This window comes from Protopterus annectens, chromosome 6.part0, assembly GCF_019279795.1.
Source record: "Protopterus annectens isolate FY-2018-M chromosome 6.part0, PAN1.0, whole genome shotgun sequence".
Classification (NCBI taxonomy): domain Eukaryota; kingdom Metazoa; phylum Chordata; order Ceratodontiformes; family Protopteridae; genus Protopterus; species Protopterus annectens.
The window spans coordinates 866,056,215-866,080,719 of NC_056737.1; the positions used below are offsets into that span (position 1 = coordinate 866,056,215).

General features: G+C 44.2%; 1 protein-coding gene across 1 annotated transcript in view; it reads right to left on the reverse strand.

Moving 5' to 3' along the window:
- Nucleotides 1–24,505, reverse strand: part of ZNF839 (zinc finger protein 839) — a 1,085,889-nt gene that overhangs the window by 857,275 nt on the left and 204,109 nt on the right. The window contains exon 2 of the mRNA XM_044074536.1: nt 3,721–4,638. Within this exon, the coding sequence (XP_043930471.1) occupies nt 3,721–4,638 (918 nt within the window). The remainder of the gene's footprint in view (nt 1–3,720; nt 4,639–24,505) is intronic.

Sequence of the window (24,505 nt, forward strand, 5' to 3'; positions counted from 1 at the left end):
TGTCAGGGCATTTTGAACAGCTAACATCTCTTTTTGGTTGATATGCAGATGCATTTGTTTTGGGGTCCATATGCCCTGAATGCATCTTTCCGTCAGGTGGGCCCCCCATGCATAATCTGATGCATCTGTTGTTACGGTCTGGCTGGCAGGGGGTAGAGTGAAAGCCCGTCCCATGTTTTGGTAACATGCCTTTGTCCACCATAGAAACTTCTGTTGTAGGCAGGGAATGAGAGGAATCATTGTTTCCAGACTGTGACAATGTTGACTCCATAAACTTTTTAGGTACCACTGTAGTTTCCTCATATGCAGTCTTGCACATGGAATCAGTAGAATGCAGGATGCCATGAACCCCAAAGCCTGCAGAGTTTGTTTTGCAGATAACTGGGTTTTTGTTGCCATCAGTTTGAAGTATTTAGTCAGTTGCTGTTATTTGTCTGGCGTGAGGAAAGCCATCTGGGCAGTAGTAGTCAAGCTTGCACCCAAGAATGTTATCTTTTGAGAGGGTACCAGTTGTGATTTATTTTCGTTTATTGTGTACCCTAGGCAAGTTAGAAGCCTTTTCACAAACACCAGATGCTGAAGAAGAATGTCCTTGTTCTCTGCTTGAATGAGACAGTCGTCCAAGTAAAAACAGATTTGCATACTTCTTTGTCTGCAAAATGCAATTACTGGAGTCAGGCACTTTGTAAAGACCCTGGGCGCAGTAGATAAGCCAAAAGGCAGTGCAGAGAATTGGTAATGCATAAAGCCAGCCTTGAAACAGAGGTATCTTCTGCACAATTCCCTAATTGGGATATGCAGGTATGCCTTTTTTAAGTCTAATGTCACCAGCCAAGAGTTCTTGCCCGGCATGGGCAGAAGCTGCTGCAAAGTTAGCATTTTGAATTTTGGAATGTCCAGGTATGTGTTCAAAATTGATAAATCCAGTATTGGGCACCAGACCTTGTCTTTCTTTTCTGGGCACCAAGAACAGTTTTGAATAAAACCCTTGTCCTTTTTCCTGTTCTGGTACTGGCTGAATAGCCCCCATATCCATGAGGGACGTAACTTGTTTCTGTGCCTCTGCCCATTGATTTTTTGGCAGATCTGGCCAACCGTTTGCAATTGGCAGAGTGTGGAAGTGGAATCTGTATCCCTGAGATACTATGTTCAACACCCACTTGTCCTGGGTTATTAACCGCCAATTTTGAGCATAAAGTGCTAAGGGTGCTGCCAAAAGATAAGTGCTTGGTGATGGCAGAGGGAAGTCATTGAGACTGTTTACTGTAGGGTTGCGCTTTATTTCCTCCAGATTTGGAGGTAGAAGCACCCCATTGCTTTGACCTGTAAGAATCCTGTGACTGGAATCTAAAACCTTTAGGGTGCCTGGATTTGCCCCATCGAGCTCTGTCGGACACAGGAAAGGACAAATTTTTTGTAGGCCAGTGTCTACTGAATCTTGGTGGCTGCACTTGTAAGAAGTCTTTTACAGTTTGCATAGACTTAGCTTTATCGTCCATTTTCTTTAAATCCTCTTCTGCCTTAATACCAAACAGAATATCATGCTTTAAAGGTGCATCCAGCAATTTAGCTTTAACATGATCAGGCAAATTTTGCTCTTTTAGCCAGTCATGCCTCCTAATCACAGATCCAGTAACTGCGGCCCTGCAGGAGGCCTCTAAGGAATCAAAACCACATTGCAAAGTATGCTTTCCAACTTGTTCTGCTGCATGCAATAATTCCTGCAATTCTTTATTTTCTGCACATTCAGAAATCAACATCATTTTCTGTTTCAGTAATCCCATAACATGTTGTTGATACTTGAGCATATGAAACTGGCAGTTTAAGGCCCTAATTGCCAAGGTTGTAGATGTATAAACCTTCTTTACCCATCTATCCAGTGCCCTGGAATCTCTGTCAGAGGAGGTAGGATTTTTTGCTGTTGAGGCCTTAACACCTTTTGGACCCTGTGAAATAGTTTCAGGGTCAGCAGCAGGGTTTCTAAATAAAAATTTGTGTGAGTCAGGAACCCTGTAATATCTGTCTGGCTTGCTAGAGGCCGGAGGTAAGGAGTCTGGAGTCGAGCTTGACTCCGAAAACACATGATCCACAATGTCTAAAACAGGAGGTATGGCTAAAGGTCTATGCTGAGGGAGAAGAAGGAAATCCCTGAGCCTCTTTTTTGATTCTGAGAAATCTTGACTCTCCCAGTGAAAATGCTCCCTCAAAGTATGCAAGGTTTCTCCAAAGGAATAATCTTCAGGAGGAGATGCAGATGGGATAGATTCCTCTGCATTAGAATCCTCATAGGGTGGTACAGATGATTCCTGATCAGAAGAGGAATCAGAAGAAATAGAAACCTGATCTGAAGATTCATAATCAGTGTCTTGCCTAGGCCTCTTATCAGGAGGGGGTTGGGAACCCCTGATCAAGGTAATTAGGTATTCAGCCATTTTGATCATCTGCTTTTTGGCCATAGAGGCCTGTGCACGTGGCTCATGCGTTGTTTTTTTAGCTTTAGAAGTTGCTTTTGTCTTTGATTTTGAAGCTGGCGTCAGTTTTATATAAAAATGTTGTGGCCTGAATACACCCTCAGAAGCTGGTGCCTGCTCAGCGGCTCCAGACCCATCCGAGGGAGAGACATCCGTGGGTACAATACTTTGAGAATCTCGTGGCATGCCGGACTCCACATGGGTCTCAGTAGGGGCTTGCGACTCGAAAGTAGCGGGTATCAGGGGCTGCAAAAGCGCCTCACTGAGTACCGGCGAACCGGCGACTGGCTTAGGAGAAGCTATGTCATCGGTTTTGGACCTTGACGGTCTGTCTCTGTCCTTTTCTTTGCGTTTTTTGTGCACTCCAGTAGTTGGATTGCTATCCAACGACATTTCAGGATAGTTAAATCTGTTTCCACAATATTTTGAGGCAAAGATATACCGACGCTTAATAGTGTGTTGGTTAAATCTAGCACAAAACCGACAGCTAGGCACATTATGATCAGGGCCTAGGCATGGAATGCAGTATAAATGGAAATCCTTATGAGGTATTTGCTTCCCACAAGTAATGCAATTATTAACTTTTACTGACATCGGTATGGAGCAAGAAAAAAGTTTCCCCAACGGGGTACTTAGCTTTAATGAAGACTTTGGTTCTGAAACGTGAATTTGAAAATTTCAGGAGTCGGCTGACCGGCACTTATGAACTGCTTCTGCTTCGGGCACCGCGCGGCAAGAAAGACTAAAGAAAATGGTGTTGGCTGCCTGTTTTACACCCGTGACAACCTGACGTCATGGAAGAGGAGACAGCAACCGAGGCAGGACCCAATACTTTGGAATTCAGGCCGACTGAGGGCAACCTGCCAGCAGATTACCCAAATGTAATGACTGCAACAGTGAAACACGAAGAACATCTCATGTGAACTAGACAGATTTTTATAGTTGTTCCATAAATGTTCTCCTTGAATATCAAATTACTTTCTGGATTTCATTAAACTAGTGTATAAAAAAACAGCTCTGAAAACAACAGTGAAATCTAGTATCACTCACTGAAAGAAACTGCATGTTCTCAAGGGAGAACAATATACAAGTCTTATTCCTATGAGCAACCTCTTTACTGTTAAAATACTGGTGAATGACAGCATTTACTTTTATACAAAACCCTATAAATGGTTAAAAAAAAAAACCCTCAAGCAAAGCAGTATCAAAGCTGCAGCAGAAATTTATCTTTTACACCATGTAAAATTACCTGCATCCCTTCTTGTGATGGAGCTATTGTATCTTTGGTGCAAACTAGCGTTCCACGGTCACCATTAATCAACACCACTGGTGACCCTGAACGTGCAGCAGTGTCATTTCCATCTCCTACTCCATGATCTTCTACACTAGTAGTGCTAATAGGCTTGCTTACAGCTGATGCTTTTTCTTGAGGTAAACTGTCTGTCTTTCCATGGGAAGGATTTAGCTTATAGTGCCGTGCCAAGCCTCCTCGTCCTATATAAGCCTTTTCACAACTTTCACATTTAAATGTTTTTGGCTTTAAATTATAATTAACAGAACTGAATGCTGCATCTTTTTTCATTTCATCCTCGTCCTCTTCAACACTCAACTCAGAATAGTCATCAGAATCTGACTGGCGACCATCAACTAAGTCCTCTGTTTTGATGAACTTGTAGTCCTTTGCCTTGTATTTGGGAGGTCGAGAAATGCGTCCGGAACGAGTTTTTACCTTAAAGGGTTTCTTCTGTTTTAACTTACCATTCTGCTGATTTACTGGGCCTGAAACAAGGCTAGTAGCTGAAAAGGGTACAACACTGATAGGATTAGAAACTGTCACAGTAGTACTAACAGTTGTTTGCCCATTTACAGTTTTATTCCTAGACATCTTATGGGCAGCTGATACAGGTGCAAGAGGAGGAGGTGCTCTTTGTACAAGCAACTGAATAGGAGGTTCAGAAGTGCTTTGAAGAAAATACTGTTGCTGGCCGCTGCCAGCTACAGGTTGTATCTTTATTATCTGGGGGCTAAAAATATTGACAGTTGAGGTATTCTTGTTGGCTGGTTGCCCAATCGTTACAGCTGATGGCCGAATTGCTGCCAGAGGAGGTATAGGACGCTCCTTTGTTTGCGCAGGTCCCGAGTGGACTTGAATATGAACAGCTTCTAACTGTTGGGGGAAAAAAAAAAAAACATTCAGAAACAGATTAATAGGGACTATACTAGTAAAATCACAGTGTAAAACTAGTTAAAGGTAAGTAGTTTCGTTCCCTTAATTTTCCTGAAAGTAATATAGTCATATTAAACTATTTAAAGAATGTACAAACAAGTTAAGTACAAAACTCATAATACTTAGTGTCAGAAGAAAAAATTCAAGCGAGTCACATCTGCTTCAGGTGATGAAAAACTTCTTTATTTGCAGCTAACCAGATTACAGCAGCATGTTGGCCAAGATGATCTCAATCTGATCAGCTTGTTTACTGACATCAACTTTTATACTTTCCTGTTACTAGCCAAAATAGCTTTTGTTACATTTCTAACAGTTGACAGTTGGCTATGAAAAACATCTAGGATCACAATTTACCTCAGAAAAGAATGCTTTACCTCAAAACCACAGTTAGTGTAGAACGTTTACCTCAAAACCACAGTTAGTGTAGAACGTTCAAAAAGGTACAGCATACTTAGTTCAACAGTGGTAGCTGGAATTTTCCACAGCCTGCCTCAGTAAATTAACTCTTATTCAGAAGTATAGAAAACAGATGTTATTCAAGTTCATAAGCAAACTACATCTATCATAGGTAAAGCCCATCTTTAATAAACATGGTTCAATGACCTTTTCTTACCAACACTTCAGCAAATAGCATATTCATTTCGCTAGATGGGAGAAAGAGACAAATAATAGTATGTTTTAAAACTTTTTCTCTTAACATTTCCCCCCTCAAAACAGTCTTTTTATTTCAGCAATATATGGTAAAAACTTAGTTTTTCTTTGCATACATTACTTCATTTGCAAGACAAACTTTTAAACTTCAAAACATTTGCAAAAGTCACATTTCAATGTATTCACTTTCACCAGTCTGTTGCAACTGCTGGTACATCGTCTTCGTAACAGCAGTATCAACCAGTCTTTGTAGAAGACCTCTGATACAGGGTATACAACAGCAACCACATAACACCACGATAGCCACAGCGACTCCAACGGACACCAGGAAACTGCTGATGAGATGACTCCATTTTCCAAACCACGCTTGTAGAAAGTCTGTAAAGGGATTACTTACCCCAGAGTTCTCTGCCAATTCTTCGGATAACATCTCCAAACCTTTCAAAGCTCGAGTGATGCTCCCATCAGGGGCAGTGTTGTTTGGGATGTACGTACAACAGAAAGTCCCAAACATCCTGCAAACTCCTCCTTCTTTGGCCAGGAGCATATCCAATGCAATTCGATTCTGCCATGCCACCTGCGAAGTGGCCTCCAGTTGTTCAGCAATACCTTTTAATGCATCTTTGGTATAGTTCACAAAACGCTGCTGGTTATAGTAAATGTAGTTGATGCAGTCCACATTCTTATTGGGTTGAATCCAGACAAAGATGGATGCAAAACCAGCTGCTATTTGGTTTATTGCTTTGTATTCATCAGGCACGCCTCTTGGTACGCCAATGATATCGATGTAGACACCGCTATCGAAAGATTGCTTCGGTGACTCTCTTTTTCTCTTATTCAACCACCTCAGCTTTATTTCAGGTTCACTTACGAAATTGCTTGCTGGAACTGGGAAAATGTAGAATGGCAGAATTAACTTTGCAAGTGCACAAGTTCCCTTCCAGGGAATCGTAAGCCTTGATCTGAGTTTGTTGTCTCCACATAACCACCATACGTCTGCTAAACTATGAGTTTGGTTCTCCAGAAATGGATTCTAATTGCCATTCACAGTAACATTGCAATAGTTCTGTCCCATATTGCCATAATTCTTTCCTGTGCCATCTCTGGAAATGCACATATACAAACCTGGATAAGAGATTGCTGTAGGCGGTTTCTCAACTTTGCTTATGACTGGAAAACGCTGAGTTTCATCTTTGCATTTATCTTCGGTTTTGTTGAAGAATAACTTTAACAGACACGTTTACCTTCAGCTTGCATCAATGGGACTGTCGCTAATTGCTGTTTACCTTCAGCACAAGAAACACAGTTCTCACGATGTACCTCTCGGGTACTATATCTAACCCAGGATAACCATTCGTTATGGTGTACGAATCCAGTCTCGAGTAACAATTGTTCTTCTTCTGTGAAGGCAAAATCTGCTTTACTTGTAGCATTTTTACGGCTTTGTACTTTAAGTTGGAAAGTCCCCAAAGGATCAGTTCCAGTTGGAAGAGACACTCCGATTCCATAAACTCCTGAATCACTTTCTTGTGGTGACACAATGGTTATAGTAATTACTTTGGCACCTTGGAAATGCGCAATTTTTATTCTTTGTTGCCTGCTTTTATCTTTCTCTGGTATCACTGCACCACTTGTTTCCCATCCATTCACATCTGTTGACCACCAAACATTTGACCAGGACGTACAGTCTCTATTGCACAAGTATTTTGCACGAGTCAAGAAATCATTATTGTTCCAGTTAGAACATTCCAAAATTCCTTCACAAAGTTTTACCTTGAACACAGTAGTAACACCTGTTTGCACTTGCAGCACCACCATTCCTTTTTCTCTCACAACTGTTCCTTCTCGTATGGACATATTTACTTCCGCCACCAAAATCATCATCAAGTACCAGTTGAACATGGCCATCCTTCCTTTGTAGTCAGACTTTGCGTTCAGGGGTCCGATGGAGTCTGACCAACATCAATGGCAGAAGGAAAAGTCTTGAGTTTTTTTTACAGTGGGTGATATGAATCCACAAAGTCCTCTCTGCGATCTTCACAGCCGTAGGTGTCGAGATAAGTACTTGATATGGGCCTTCCCACCTGGCGGATGACCAATTCTTTCTCTTCACAATTTGGATCCACACCCAGTCCCCGGGTGCCACGCTTAACAAGGTTTCACTTCTGGAATCTGCAAAGGAGTCATTGGTTACAAGAGACTTGACATTTAGCAGCTTCTTCATATAATCCGCTAGATCCTCACCCCCCTCACGTTCCACTGGCAACAATCCTTGCCACTGTGGGACGTAATATGGTCAACCAAACAAAAGTTCAAATGGTGTAAGTCCTTTGTAGGAGGGTGAGATTCGCATGTACAGGAGTGCCAATGGAAGGCACGCAGTCCATGATCTATGCGTTTCTGCCATCAGTTTGCGGAGTTTACTCTTCAGGACACCATTGTGTCTCTCCACCAGTCCAGCTGACTGCGGATGGTAAGCACAATGGTGTTTGAGATCAATTTGAAACACTTGACCCAACTTCTGCACAATCTGGTTTACAAAATGAGACCCATTATCACTATAAATGTGCCTTGGAAGGCCAAATCGGGGAATTATTTCTGTTGTCAAAAGCTTTGCTACTGTGTGTGCGTCAGGATGCTTTACTGGAAAAGCTTCTACCCACTTAGAAAAAGCATGAATTATAACTAGACAGAACCTTTTTCCCTCTGAAGGTGTCAACTCTATAATAAAGTCCATACAGAGTGCGTGGAATGGATATGGAGGTGTAGGGAATGCCTGCTGAGATTTTTTAACTCCCCCCTGAGCATGATACTTTGCACATAATAAACAAGATAAACAGAATTGCTTTGCATTAGTTGAAAATCCTTTACACCAAAACACCTTAGACACTATTTGAACCATTGCCTGTACTCCTACATGGGCAGGTCCATGGCTAACCAATGCAGCATACCTAAAAAGGTTTGAGGGTAATACCATGTTGCCATCTGATGCCCTATACAACCCATCCTGTTGAGTGATACCATATTTCACCCAACGACATTTTTCTTTCTGTGTCGTCAGTGTTTGCATTACTTTTAGTGTCTCTAAGTCTAAGAGGTGTCCAGGCTCTAAATCATTGTCATGTAAAAGCAAATCATTTTCTTGAGCTGCCTTTTTTGCAGCCATATCAGCAAGGGCATTTCCCCTGGAGACAGGATCTTTTTTGTTAGTATGTGCGGAACATTTACATATCGCTATCTGAAGTGGTAATTGCACTGCATCTAACAACTGTAAAATTAAATCTCTGTGATTTATTGGTTTGCCTGTCGCAGTAACCATTCCTCTATTCTTCCATTGTTGAGCGAAAACATGCACAGTAGAGAAAGCGTATTGACTATCTGTATAAATTGTCACTTTTTTACCCTCCCCTAAGGTACAAGCTCGAGTCAAAGCCACTAACTCAGCTGCTTGGGCAGAAAAAATATTTGACAATCCTTTTGCTTCTAAAACTTCAGTTTCTGTGGTGACAGCATACCCTACTAGTGTTCTTCCTAAAGTGTCCTTCTTTGCTGATCCGTCTACAAACAAAACGAGATCAGAATCTACCAACGGAATATCTGTTAAATCTGGTCGGGGAAGTACTTTGTCATGAATGCTCTCTAAACAAACGTGTGGAGTACCTTCTTCTGGAGTCGGCAAAAGTGTCGCTGGATTAAGAGTAGTACATCTTTCTATGGTCATATGTGGCTGTGTCAGCAGCACTGTCATACATGACAAATGTCGACTAGGAGATAAAAAGGTTATCTTATCTTGCAAAAGTATATTAGCTACTGAGTGTGGAACTCGCAATTTTAATGGGTGAAACAAAACTAATGATGCTGAGGCTTGCACTGCCATGGCGGCTGCCACTACAGCTTGAACACAATGCGGCAATGCCCTTGCAACAGGATCTAATCTGGAGGAATAAAAAGCTATCGGTCTCTGTTTATCCCCATGTACTTGTACCAGAACCGAAGTCATATATCCTCCCTTACAATCAACCATTTGCACAAACTGCTTAGAATAGTTCAGAAAACCCAAAACAGAGGATACTACTATCAATTGCTTAATTCTATTAAAAGCTTGTATTGCCTTATCTGTCCACTGTATATTACTTTTAGCTGCCATGGGAGTGTCATAGATCAGTGCATCAATGGCCCTACTTCTTCAGCATAATTAGGAATCCAACTTCTACAAAAATTAGTCACACCTAAAAACGACACCATCTCCCGCTTAGTCGTAGGCATAGGTGCTTCAAGAATTGCTTGTTTTCTTTTATTTTCCAATTGTCTACCTTCCTGCGAGATTAAATAACCCAAGTACTTTACTTGTGCTTTCCACAATTGTAGTGTCACTTTATTTACTTTATGTCCTTGCTCAGCTAAAAAGCTAAGAAGGGCAAGGGTATCCCTTTTACAACTTTCCTGCGTGGGTGAGGCCAATAAAATATCATCTACATACAACAGAACCTGGCTTCCCTCTGGGGGAACAAACTGAGCTAAATTCGCAGCCATTTCTTGTGTGAATATTGTCGGACTCTCACAATAACCCTGTGGCAATCTGGTGTATGTGTATCTTTTACCTTGGAAAGTGAATGCAAACCAAAATCTACTCTCCTTATGTAATGGTATGGAGAAAAATGCATTGCTTATATCTATGACAGAAAAATACCTGTGCTGAGATAGTAAATCATTAAGTAATGAATAGGGGTCTGGGACCACCGGTGCTCTTGGGATCACAGCTGAATTAACTGCTTGTAAATCCCGAACCAACCTCCAGGACCCATCTGGTTTCTTTACAGGAAACAACGGAGTATTGCCGGGTGAATCTGGGCATTCAACAAGAATTCCTACCTGTTTTAGCTGTTCAATAACTGGTTTAATTCCTTCCTCTGCTTGCTTACTTAGTGGATATTGGTGCTTACGAGGTCTAAAACCTGACTTTGCAGTTATACAAACTTCACCTGCTGTTTTCATTAATCCTACATCTCCTTTACCTTTTGACCATAAATCTACAGGCAAGGCACTTAACGCACTATCTTCCTCTTGAGTCAGGAGGATTTGTCATGCCATTTCTGTTTTGTCATCCCTGAGGTGCATACTTGGTCGTGCCCAAGTCACCCAATTTACTCTTTGTACCCGGATCTGTTGATCTTTCAACTGACTTTCAGACATTGTGTTCCAAATCGTTACCTTTTTCGCCAAATCTACCCAATGTGTCCCCACTGCTTTAGTAACTGAGATATGTGGGCTATAACTTGAGCGATATAAAGAACTCATTTCCTTAGTCAAAGTACAGGTTACTACTGTATTACCTTGCGTATCCCAAAACATATCATTCAAAATTATCCTTGCACACTTATGCTTAAAGAATTCTTTTTCAAATTCTTTATCCGGACCAGGGGCCTTATAGAACATTGTACAATGTAAGTATGCCGCAACCTGCGGTGACCCGCTCCTAGATTTACTTAAAGCTAGATTGATCAACTCTGTATCAACCCTCCCCGGGCCGTCTGAAATCAAGTCTAGGCTATACCAGTAAAACAAGTCTTGTACTCCCTGTACTACTAAGCCATCCGCTAACCTTTTTGCCTCAATACCTTTAGGTGTGGGAATTGCCGCTATTCCAAACACATGCATCAAATCTCTTCCTAGCAAATTAACTGGACAAACTTTTGATATAATTACCCTACACCTAACAGTTTGGTTTGTTTGCGGATCTGTGAACAGTAGAGGATGAGACAGTGGTTCCTTATAAATTTTCCTGTTTGCCGCTTTTACAAGGACAAACTCATCTGTTTCGCAGTTCGGAGGCAGAACTGCTGGACCCAAAAGTGTATGCGATGCACCTGAATCACATAAAAACTCCACTTTCTGTCCCTCAACCAAAAACTCTATCATGGGTTTCTGATCTAGATGCATAGCAAATACCCAAATTTGCCAGGTTTATGACTTCACAGTCATAATCCCACCCTTCCATTAGAGTGTTCTGACATTCATCATAGAGAGTGTCTGCCTCTTCATTATCCCCATAATGAAGATGGCGCCTTTCTTTACTATCATATAGTCATGCGGAGCCCTTGTTCGTAAGCTGTGGGGGATGTTGCCACTCTTCACAGTCGGCAGCGAAGTGCCCACGTCTACCGCATTTAAAACATTCTCCACGTTTTAACCTTTCCCTATAGGCTGAATGTCCACCCGGTTCATTTAACATGTCCCATTGCGGGCCCCCACGTTTTTTTACGCCACCACGGTGCCCTTGCCCCCTTTGGTCCTGTACTAAGAATATACCACCATCATCCCCTACTGCCAACACTTGTACTTTCTTTTTCTTTTTTAGATTAAAATGTCGCTCAGCATGCCGTGCATATTCAAACAAAGGTTGCAGTCTACATGTTCTGTGATCTACCATGTGCTTAGTAATAAAACTACTTATCGGAGCCTTACAACCTTTAAGAAAAGCATTTTTCAATTGCTGTTCATATGGACTATCATTAGTTTGATCCTGCGGAATTGTCATTCCACAATGGTTATTGAACACTTCTGTCAATCTTACAATATAGTGATCTACAGATTCATCATCATTTTGAATGCACTGATTTATTACTGTCCAATCTGCTCTTGGACGCCACTTATCAGAAATTCTCTTTAACAGATCAGTGACTCGTGTGTCTAACACCCCAGAATTATGCTTTAATGTAGTGCCGTCATCTGCCTTACATGTCCAAGTACCACAAACTAAGTGCCAATCTGGACCTAAGATTTGTCGCACTACTTGTTCTACTTCTAAACCATTTAGATGATAACTTATACGCATACCAACTATGTCCTCAAAAAACTTTTGAAAATTAACCTTGGGATGAGGAATACCATCCGTAGCTCGTTTTATATCCTCTCTAGCCCAGGGACGATAAACTAAAATAGTTGGTTCTTGTCCAACATCTCCTGCTTGTGGGTTTGCAACTTGTATTAAGGGAAGAGCTCCTGAATGGTCAGAAAGTTTAATAGCCCAACGTCCTTGCCCTGCTTGTCCTGACCTTAACTGCATAGGTTGGTCTACCTGTTGCAAAGCAACTTTAGGTACTACGGGAATTTGTGGGTAAATTGGAGGGGTCACAACATTTCCTTGAGCAGCAAATAACCCACCCTGCTGTACAGATCCCGCATCTTCTGACTGATATTGAGGAGGTTCCCCCGGTATGGCAGCAGCAATTTCACCATACGGTGGGGTGGTTGCCTGCCTTTGTACTGCACAAACTGTATGCTCATCCTTCTTATCTAAAAATAAAGCTACTTTTCCACTTGGCACCAGTGATCCCTTTTGATTTATTTTCTCTTTTTCCTGACACTGTTTTTCTTTTATAGCTCGTTTATTTGCTTCTTCTAACCATTTTTGTGCTTGGGGAAATCCCAATTGTCTTTGCTTTTAGTTCTAGTTCCTGCATCTCTTTTCAAATCTCTAACCAATTTTGCACAGGCATTCTTATTCAGTGTACCATCAAAATCATATTTCAACTTCCACTTCTTCAAAAATTTAACATTATTTTTGTTTAAACTTTTCATATACTTATCATCAACATTTAAACAGGCATCACTCTCACACTTGCAGCAACTTGAACCCATGTTTTCCTAGATTTCTTATTTTAGGACTGCATCAAAATTATTTTTACAGGGCTTATTACAAAATGGGGCTATCTTAATGGGGATCCTAACAAAATAACAGGTAATCCTAACAAAATAATAAGTAATCCTAACAAAATAATCTTAACAATTATTCCTACCCACCCGTAACTAAAAATAAAACCCCTGTCGACAAGGTTAAATTAAATTAAAAGAAAAAAAAAAGGTATTTTTCATCCTACCTAAACCAGATGAGACTCCGTTTCCCCCTTTTGGTTCGGAAACCGTCCCTCAGATAGGGATCAGAGAGCAGCCGGCCTCTTTCCAACGACAAATAAGTCGGAGGGCTTTCCGTCGAGGGAATCTTAAGTTAAGAAACCCTCACCTGCGCAGGTTTTTCGGTCTCTCTGTCGGTCTGATCCGTATCTTCGTAGAGGTTTCCGGTCCGAAGGACCAAAATGTCAGAAGAAAAAATTCAAGCGAGTCACATCTGCTTCAGGTGATGAAAAACTTCTTTATTTGCAGCTAACCAGATTACAGCAGCATGTTGGCCAAGATGATCTCAATCTGATCAGCTTGTTTACTGACATCAACTTTTATACTTTCCTGTTACTAGCCAAAATAGCTTTTGTTACATTTCTAACAGTAGACAGTTGGCTATGAAAAACATCTAGGATCACAATTTACCTCAGAAAAGAATGCTTTACCTCAAAACCACAGCTAGTGTAGAATGTTTACCTCAAAACCACAGTTAGTGTAGAATGTTTACCTCAAAACCACAGTTAGTGTAGAACGTTCAAAAAGGTACAGCATACTTAGTTCAACAGTGGTAGCTGGAATTTTCCACAGCCTGCCTCAGTAAATTAACTCTTATTCAGAAGTATATTAAACAGATGTTATTCAAGTTCATAAACAAACTACATCTATCATAGGTAAAGCCCATCTTTAATAAACACGGTTCAATGACCTTTTCTTACCAACACTTCAGCAAATAGCATATTCATTTTGCTAGATGGGAGAAAGAGACAAATAATAGTATGTTTTAAAACTTTTTCTCTTAACACTTAGGTCATGAAATATTGACTTATATGCAATACCTAAAACCTATTTTGACAATAAAACATTCATACGCAACTCAAACTAATTTGCCACCATCATTAATTTATTGTCCTGCCACGTTAACAGCAATCTACTTGACGGACCATAACATCATGCTCCGACCATGCACACTCTGAATGATGTATGAGTTTATTGTTCAAAATGTGCTATAGTAGAATGTGATCATAAGCCCCTAGAGTGACATATTTTGCCAAAGATCAAAGTTACTCTGAAGGAGGAATTAAAAGAAATCAATTGAAGGCTTAAGCCTTCAAGCCAGTCAACTGCAACTCAGCTGTGAAAACAGGCTGACAGAGGGCCACATTCAGAATACTTTTCCCTCAAGTATGCAGATGTGCTGCACTATGCCAGCAGGAACAGTTAAGTACACATACTGACACAAAAACAGAACTCCAAATAAAGCATTCACAACAAATGAATTACATTGTTATGCAAGCTGCACCAATGATTTACAACAGCACTACTCCATTTTGCCCCTAGGAACCTGATATCCCAGTGATGGCAGGCAGGAAGTGTGTTCAGTCACCTGACTCAGAACATCAGCAGAAAAACAATGTGTTTTAATTGATATGCTATACAGGTATAGCAACAAAGCACAATGAATAGACTTACAAGCCCAACAAGGAACAGGAATTGTACACCTATATTCCTATTGTGTAAAGCTGAGCTGCATTTGTGTTTCACCAAGGCAGGCTGGTCTCCTGTCCTTCACCAGGCACTGTGGGGATGTCACTCTGTGAACAGCACCACCCAGGAGTCAAGAGGCCACATGCCAGGAGGCTTGAAGCGGTGCACATTAGTCGACGCCTGGCACTGTGGGTGTGAGAGACTGAGGTGTGCCGCAAAAAGTGCAGAGATGGGGGGACCCAGGGCCATCTCCCCTGTGAGTTTGAAAGCCCTAGGTGCAAGGCAAAGTGGAGAACCATTGGCACAGAAGTCTGGCTGAGGGACTGTCTGAGGCTTCGTGGCCCAGCAGAGTTCCATGATGCTGGGAAGATCCCGAGAGGCTCCAAGAGCACGCACGACACTGCATGATTTGATAGCAGTTAGGAGATATGTAACCCTGGAAAAGAGCTCTCTCTCCTGGGTAAAAGTGGAACCTCAGAGGGGGTCAGTCCTAATGGAAGTCTGGAAGGGAGAGAGAGGTGGAAATTGACTAGTACAGGACAGCTCTCGCCTGGGAGAGGGGGTATGGACCATGCCCTGTCTGGGACAGAGGTCTGGAAGGGGGAGAGAGGCAGACAGTGGCAGGGCTGGGTGAACTCCTGCCTGCGTGAGAGGGGTCAGGCAGAGCTCCCCACAACAGAAGTCCTTAAGGGAGTGGTAGGGCAGACAGCAGCGGGGCCTGGAGAGCTCCTGTCTGGGTGAGCAGAGTCAGGCACAGCCCCCCCATGATAGAAGTCCTTAAGGGAGCAACTGATGGACAATGGTGGGGCCTGGAGAGCTCCTGCCTGGGTGAGTGGGGTCAGGCAGAGCTCCCCATGATGGATGTCTTTGAGGAAGTGCCAGGGTGGATGGCAGAGGGGCCTGGAGAGCTCCTGCCAGGGAGAAGGCATCCAACTTCACCCCATAACCAACAGCATCCTTAAAAAAATCTCAAAGTCCCCAGAGCTGCTCTGGATGGGAAAGCAGGGGGACTCTGAAGCCTTCATGAGAGTGGATCTGCCCCTCAGCGGCCAAGGGGAGTTCTGGAGGAGTGGGCAGGATTGGAGAAAATTAGAAGTTATGTACATACCATAACGTTCCATGTTAGTTGTCTTCTCTCGCCTTCTTTCTTGCTGGATGGGTTCGGAGCCGATCCTCGGCTCCGACTCAGCACTTGCTAAGCTCGAGAACTCATTTTACCAGCTCGAGGCAACCCTATATCCCATGGTGCAAGGCGTGACTACCTCAGATCTCGTTTGGAAGCTAAAAGAAAACCCTGCCAAAAACACTTCTTCCCAAGGAAGAAGATACTAATGTAGGAGAAACTAGGCCGATGGCCACTAACAATAATGACTCTTCCTACTGTGAACTCTTGGAAAGAGTGACAACACCCCCAAGAAAAGGAAGGTACAACCTCAAGATCAGTCCAGGCCAGGGGGAAGGAGGGAGGGACGCAAGAAAGAAGGCGAGAGAAGACAACTAACATGGAACGTTATGGTATGTACATAACTTCTAAATGTTAAGTTGTCAAACTCATCTTCATTCTTGCTGGATGGGACCGCGTCCCTAGCACCTCTATCCTGGGTGGCTCAATGGAACAGACTCTTGAGAACTGTGGAACCAAACCTAGCCCTGTCCCTGGAGGCCAAGTCCAATTAGTAATGAGAGACAAAGGTATGAGGAGTGGCCCAAGTGGCTGCTGCACAAATGGTGTCAATAGGTAGCCTATCCTGAAAAGCTGTGGATGTGGATAGGCTCCTGGTAGAATGTGCTTTTGGTTTTGAGGACAGTTGATTGCCTCTAAGATGATAAACATAAGAAATGATAGAAGACAGCCATCTGGATAAGGTCACTTTAGAGACTGGGAGACCTTTTCTATTCTCTGCATAAGAAAGGAATAGTTGATCAGATTTTCTGAATTGTTTAGTTCTGTCCAAATAATATCTATCTGAGTTGACGATGGACATCTAAGCAATGAAGTTTTTGTTCAGCTTTGTCTGAATAATTAGGGAAAAAAACTGGCAAATCAATAGATTGATTCAGATTCATCTGGGAAGCAACTTTGGGCAAAAAAGATGGATTAGGTCTTAAAGATACCCTATCTTTGTGAAAAACCAAGTAAGGGGAACGGACACAGAGGGCCTGAAGTTCAGAAACCCTTCTAGCTGAAGTAACAGCCACCAAGAAAATTGTTTTCCAGGAAAGAAACTTTAAAGAGCATGTAGCAGCCGGTTCGAAGGGGGGTAGAATCAAGGATGCCAGTATTAAGTTCAAATCCCATTGCGGAGGAGGATCTCTGATTGGAGGCTTCAGGAGAAATATACCTCTGAGAAATGCTTTGCAAAGCTTGTGGGACATTATGTTTTGATCCGCTAAACAACATGAAAATTAGAGATTGCTGCCAATTGGACTTTAACTGTAGAAGAAGATGACCCTGCTTGAAAAATCTCTGCTAAGAAGTCCAAAACTGAATGCACTGGAGCAGTAAAAGGATCTAAGTATTTAGACTTCGCCCAGAAAGAAAAACGTTTCCACTTACTAGCATAAATCTTTCTGGTGGAGGACTTTAGAGAAGCTACTATGATATTCCTAACGGGGTTAGAAATCATAGGAAGCCTGGCTAAGGAAGGAAGTGGAGCAACCAAGCAGTGAGGTTGAGAGAACGAACAGCCCGGTGCGGTTGACCCGACTGGTGGGTCAGAAGGTCTGGAACTGGGTCCAGATGCCAAGGCTGCGCCAGGAGATGACGATGCAGGGACGGAAACCAAATTTGCCAGGGCCAGTAGGGGGCAATGAGGATCAACTTGGCTCTCAATACGGTAGCTTTCTGAATAACTTGTGGTATCAGTGGAAATGGAGGAAAGGCATACAGAAGTCCCCGGGGCCAATCCTGGGTTAGAGAGTCTCTCGGGGAATGGCCTGGTAAAGGAAAGAGGGTGAAGAAGTCCGGGCATTTGCTGTTTTGGGGTGTAGCAAAAAGGTCGCAGGAAGGGAAGCCCCACTTCTGAAAAATCTCGTCCACTACCGATTGCTTGAGAGACCACTCGTGTGGCATGAGAATAGCTCTGCTCAGTCTGTCCGCTAAGAGGTTGGATCTCCCGGGGATATGCGTTGCTATCAGAAACCGATGAGAGGAGATCGCCCATTGCCAAAGTCTGAGAGCTTCTCGACAGAGTGGGTAGGACCTGGTCCCGCCCTGCTTGTTGATATACCAGACTACAGACATGTTGTCCGTCTGAACTGCAATAGTCCCTAAGGGAAGAAAGTCGCTGAGGGCTTGCACCGTTAAAAGCACTGCTCTCATCTCTAGGACATTTATATGCAGATGGTATTCTATGGGTTGCCAAGTCCCATGGACCATCCTGCCCTGATAATGCCCCCCCCACCCGATCACAGAGGCATCCGTAGTGACTGTGGCAACCGGAACTGGGGGAACAAACAGTCGGCCCTGATGGAGCAGAGGAGAAGACATCCACCAGGTTAGATGAGTCTTGCACAACTGCGTGACTAAAATCTCGTGACTCATGGGGAGCTGCTGGAATGACCACTGAGCGAACAACATCCACTGCAGAAGACGCACGTGGAAGCGGGCTAATGGCAGTAGAACAATGGCCGCAGCCATAAGACCCAGAACCTTCAGGACAAATTTGGCTCTGATCTTCTTGTTGAGTAATATGATCCGAACATACTTCTGAATGTCCAGAATTCTTTGTTTTGTGAGTCTGGCTGACATACTGATGGTGTTTAATTCTGCGCCTATAAAGGTAATAGATTGGCAAGGCGACAGAGAAGATTTTTCGAAGTTTATTGAAATCCCCAATTGTTTGCAGATTTGCAGAGTGTAGTCTCTGGCCTTGAGGAGTTGATGCCTGGTGGTGGCGGAGAGGAGCCAGTCATCTAGATACGGAAACACCTGGAATCCTTGACGTCTCAGATGAGCCGTAACCACTGCCATACATTTGGTAAACACTCTGGGAGCTGTAGTGAGGCCAAAGGGCAGGGCTCTGAATTGAAAATGACTGGACCCCAGCCAAAAGCGGAGAAACCTTCTGGAGCGCCTGTGAATCTTTATATGATAGTACGCATCCTGAAGGTCTATTGAGCACATCCAGTTGTCCTTGCCCAAAAAGGGTAGAATGGACTGAAGCGTGACCATCCGGAACCTTGCCTTCTTGACAAACTTGTTTAGTTTGCTGAAGTCTAAAATTGGTCTCCAATCTCCCGTCCTTTTGGGGACCAAAAAGAATCTTGAGTAGATGCCGGATCCTACTTGGTCTGCTGGCACTATTTGGACGGCTCTTTTTGCTAGGAGCTTTGATACCTCCTGCTTTGCCAATTCCCTTAGACCGGGTGAGATGTCGGGAAGGGATTGATGAGGAATGGGATACCTCTCGAAGGGGATATTGTAGCCCACGGATATGATCGACTGTACCCATTTGTCTTGAGAGAGGGAAAGCCAGGCTATTGGGTACAGCGACAATCTTCTCCCGACTGCCTCCAAGGGTGGGCAGTCGGGCAACACCTCAGGGATGCTGGAAGGGTTTATCAGGGAGAGTCTCCCTGCTACCCTGATTCTGTGGACCCCCTCTGCCCCTAGGGCGGCGTCTATTATTATTACCCCCTCTGCCTCTGGGGGTAAACTGACCACGTGTGTCCGGCGTGACTCCTTGAGATTTAAGGAACCACATTTTCCCTCCCTTCTGACCTTTTGGATAGGGTCTTGAAGGGGTGGAGAAATGGACTCCTACGGCAGAAAGGGTCTTGCCATCTTGTTCACACCTGGTCAAAGTATCCTTCACCTGAGGCCCGAACAAAGCCGAACCGTCAAAGGGGGTATTGGTGAAGGACGCCTTAAAGGGGTCTGCAAAATTACAAAGCCGCATCCAGGCCTGACGCCCAAGTGCCACTCCTGTGCCTGCGGCCCTACTCGCCCCATCGGCTGCATAAGAAATGAGCCGCATGGAGGAGTTAGTCAAAGAACTGAGGATTCCTAGCTGTGAGGCAATCTTTTCCTGAGCCCCAGTCGCCGAAGGATCCTGAACCACTTCACCTAGTTCCTTGAGAATGTCTCTCTGAAGTCTGGTAAAGTGACAAAGGTAGTTCAGCGAACGCATAGCAAAGGTCGCTGAAGAAAACATCCGCTTGCCCTACTTATCCATGGTCCTAGAATCCTTATTAGGAGGATGGACAGGCACAGAAGGATCAGCAAGTTCCTTCTTGGTGGCCGCCGCCACCACCATAGCATCAACAGGGACGCCCTTAGAAAGAAACTGTTTGTCTGCAGGGGCTGTAATAAATTTGGAGGGCCTCCTAGGAACTGGTTCCACAGAATCCGGGGCTGCCCACGCCTTCCGAGCCACTACTTGCATGAGTGGGTCGAAAGGCGGAGACACCCAGGAGGTGGAGGGTCGAGACCCAAAAGCCTCCAGGTATACCGACTCATCCTCGGAGGGGTCAATGGAAGGCCAGTTCCCCCTCTGCTTAAGGAGTTCCAGGATGTCTGAAAAGGAGACATCCTCAGAGGGGGACCGTGGGGAACCCTCCGACTCATCTAAGTAGGTATCTGATGTAGTAGACTCAGGGGAGTGTGTGTGCTTCCTCTTACACGTCCTCTTACGCGGGGGTTCTGCTGCAGGATCAGGAGAAACCTCGGAAGAGGAAGTTATTCCCAATGGGGAAACCTGGGGCGATGGATCTCTGGGTCCGGGAGCAAGAGATTGGCAAGAGACATCAACAGGCACCGAAGATGGAGGAGCTAAAGGAATAGACCGTTGACCTAGCTCAGGGGCTAGGACACTCCTCATCACCTCGATAGCTCTGCTCCCAGGGAGGCCAGAAGAATCCCGCTCAGAAGAAACAGGAATCCCCGGCCCCACCGAAAGAGAAGGCTCTGAAGCCGATGTCGGTGCCGAGCTCACCAATGCCGAAGCCCCAAGAGGGAGAGCAGGGTCGGACAAGGGTCCGATGCCACTCCCCCCCTCGGAGCCGACAAGGGAGACCCGACGACCGGATCCCTCCAAAGAAGGTCTCATGGAGGAGATCGGAGCCGAAGATGTCGGAGCCGAAAGGGGAAGTATCGGCTCCGGCGCACCCACAGTCCCCGTTCCAAGAAGCTCCGGCTCCGAACTCTGAAGGACAGTCGGAGGAGGAAGTTCAGGGGATGAGAAATAGCAGACGTCTGTTGAGACGGGCTATGGAGCATTTGGGCTAGTGCCTGTGACTTCAACAGTCTGCTTACCACCCTCTCTAAATCGTGGTCTGACAGCCTGGAAGATCTTGAAGATCGGCTCCGATGGCTCCGCTCCGACAAAAGAGGAGATCCCGGAGCCGAACGAATCGACTCCAGGGAAGGAGACCGAGATCTCTTCCTGGATGGAGCCATCGGAGCAGACGACCCCTCGGTTCCAGATGGAGCCGAAGACTTATCGGCTCCAATACTGGATAAAGACACGTCGGCTCTGGCCGGAGCCAACAAAGTAATGGGTATCTGTGTGTCGGAGCCGGACGGCGCCGACACAACAACTTCCAAAGTGGAACGATCGGCTCCGGCCAGAGCCAATCTCGACTCCGAAGGAGTCGGAGCCATAGCTGAAGGCTTGGAAACTACAGCCTGGGCTTTAGATGGCTTAGAGGGTTTAACCGACCCAGTCTTGGTCGGAGAACCCTCTGGCTTTAACAAGCCACGAAGAATCAATTTATTTCTTCGTTCCTGCAGGACTCTCTGGCTAAAGGAGTGACAAATGGCACAGGAGTCCTGCAGGTGTAAAGGCCCCAGGCAGTACACACAAGAAGTGTGACCGTCTGTCAGAGACATTTTCTGACAGCACGAGTCACACTTCTTGAAGCCTGAGACCTTCACTTCCTTAGACATAATAATGTCCAAAAAGTACACAAACACACAACAGTCACACAGTTAACCCCCCAAAAAAACAGACAACACACAACCTGACAGGAATTAACTGAGAGGGAGGATTAAGGCCTGAAGAGAGGAATAAATCCTAACGTAAAGGGAGGGAATATAGGGTAGGAGATTATCTATTAATATAAAATATACTCAATAAATGAAAAAATAGGAGGTAAGGGAGAAAAAACCCTGACTAATCTTTATAAATTGAAGCTTTACCTGAGCTGGTAAAAAAGGAGACCTCTTCGCGAAGCGGCAAATGAGATCTGGGGTAGTCACGCCTTGCACCATGGGATATAGGGTTGCCTCGAGCTGGTAAAATGAGTTCTCGAGCTTAGCAAGTGCCGAGTCGGCTCCGAACCCATCCAGCAAGAATGAAGGCGAGTTTGACAACTTAACATGCTCCCCTGAGAGGGTCCAAGGGCATGAACGATCCGCAACAATTTGGCAGCCTGCAGGAGACATGCAGGCGGCGGAGTCCCCTGACATGGGGGAACACGGCCGGGGAAGGTCTCTTGGCTAGGTCGAAGGGGAGTACTGTAGGGCCCTGACAGTCAGTACGGGAGCGCCAGCAGATGGGTGTAGGGCCCAGAGAGCTCCTGCCTGGGTGAGTGGGGTCAAGCAGAACCCCCCACGATGGAATTCAATGAGGGAATGACTGATGTCAGGGACTGGTTGGCTCCTGCCAGGGCAAAGGCATCCGAACTTACCCCATACCCAATGGCATCCCAGAAAAATCAAAACGTCCCCAGAGCTGCTTAGGATGGGAAAGCAGGGGGACTGGCCACCCTGGGAAGCCAAGTCACCATTCAGACTGAGCGGTCTAAACTGGGACATTTCTGTGTCTGAAAGACGATGTTTGGGATTCTGGGACAGAGCCTTCCAAACTGGGACTGTCCTGGAAAAACTGGGACCGTTGGTCACCTTGGTTCCACTGTAGCACAATCCAGTTTATGACCTGTGCTCAATGGTTTTCATTCACTTAGAGCAAATAGCTTACACTGACTTGTAAGCTCTGTGTGCCTGTAACCATTTTTTTTGTTGTTGATCAGTTGTAGAATTTAACTTTCGTGAGTAAATGCTGCTGTTGAAACAGGTGCAGATTTTGTCCTTTAGCAAACTCCATAGCCTGGCAAAAATTAAGCTGAAGTGGGGAAGAAGCACATAGCAACCCCCATAGCTTTCAAATGTCAATGACGTTTTTTTCAAGATGCACCACATCTTAGGTGCAGCAAATGGCACCTAAATGCACAAATTAAATGAATGGTCTACACATTTAGGGCATGGACAGTAATTTTTTTCACTGATGCCCTACTAATAAGCCAATACTTTGTTGGATAAGAGACAGGGAAACAAAACAAACAAGTCTCACCACCTGCAACATGTCATGGTGAGGTTTGAACAAAAGATTGAGAGACTGTCTTTCTCAATAAGTATCTCAGTGAGGTCTGTACTTACAGGAAAGTTCCACCTTGGAACTCAAACATTTATTTTTTGTATTGTGCCTTTTTATTATGAGCTATTTTATTGAAATAAAAGCACTAAGTGTTTCTCATCATATTTTAATATGTCTTACCACAAAATGGCCACCAAGGGCCTGCCACACTAAAATAATATTATTTTTTGCTCTGTACTCTGGTACTCAGAATCCATGTTATGCAACCTTTACACAAGTCATGCTACACATAAAGATGTGAGGTGTTTTTTCAACTGTCATGCAGACAGAACTGGACTGTGAGTCACAGGAGTCTACAAAGCCTCTTGAAATTGACTACTTTTCACTTTTTGCCCACATTATTCTGATCTGCATTGTTCTCAGAGCTGCTCTAATCTACACACAGTTGTTGTAAATCCTTAACAAAACAAAGTAGCTAAAAATCTGGAAGTTTTTGTTTAACAGTATTTTAAGTCGGGTGGAAGCACAAACATTCTGGAAGAGGGTAAAGACCCACCAGGATCCACCTTCATATACAGGCCCAGTTCAATCCTACCCCATGATTACAAAGTGTTTATGTCTATAATGGGTAAAAGAATAGCACAAGTGATGCCAAAACTGACAGAATATGGTTTTGTGGAGGGAAGGTAAACATTTGAAAACATCAGCAGAAATCTGATGATTCAGAGGGGAAACTGAAAGTACAGTTTTGTACCTACCATAAATGTAGATGTCCGATAGGCATGCATCTGCAGTCCTTACAAATGGGTTGTCCTGTCGTCAGGCAGCCCTTCGGTCGGCCGGATTCCAAAGTCTGGGTCTGGCCTCGGCTGGTGTCGCACTTCACCCGACGTCATAGCTGCAGTTCTTCGGGTATAAAGGCATCAGCCGACGCCATTTTCCTCAGTGTTTCTTGCCCCAGATGCCAGGTGCCCTCTAGGAAGGCTAAATTTGGATAAATGCAACTGGTTCCAAATAGTAGAGAGCAAACAAAAAATAAGCATGTATGTACATATATACAAACAAATACACCATAATAGATTCCCCAGCTAGCTACAAGATGGGCAAATACCCTAGGAGTACCACAGAGGGAAGGAGGGTGGGTAATCCTGACTGCAGATGCATGCCTATCGGACATCTACATTTATGGTAGGTACAAAACTGTACTATGTCCTTCAAGGATGCATCTGCAGTCCTTACAAATGGGTAGAATACCATAGCCAAACTGGGGGAGGAGGAGAAATAGATTATGGTGTAGTTAAGATCCCTTGCAAAACAGCAGTGGCAAAACCTGCTCGGGATCTGGAGTATAAAGGTAAATTATAATGCTTGGCAAATGTATTCACGGAGCTCCAAGTAGCAGCCTCTAAAATGTCTTTGATAGCCACTCCTCGTAAAAAAGCTGTGGTAGTGGC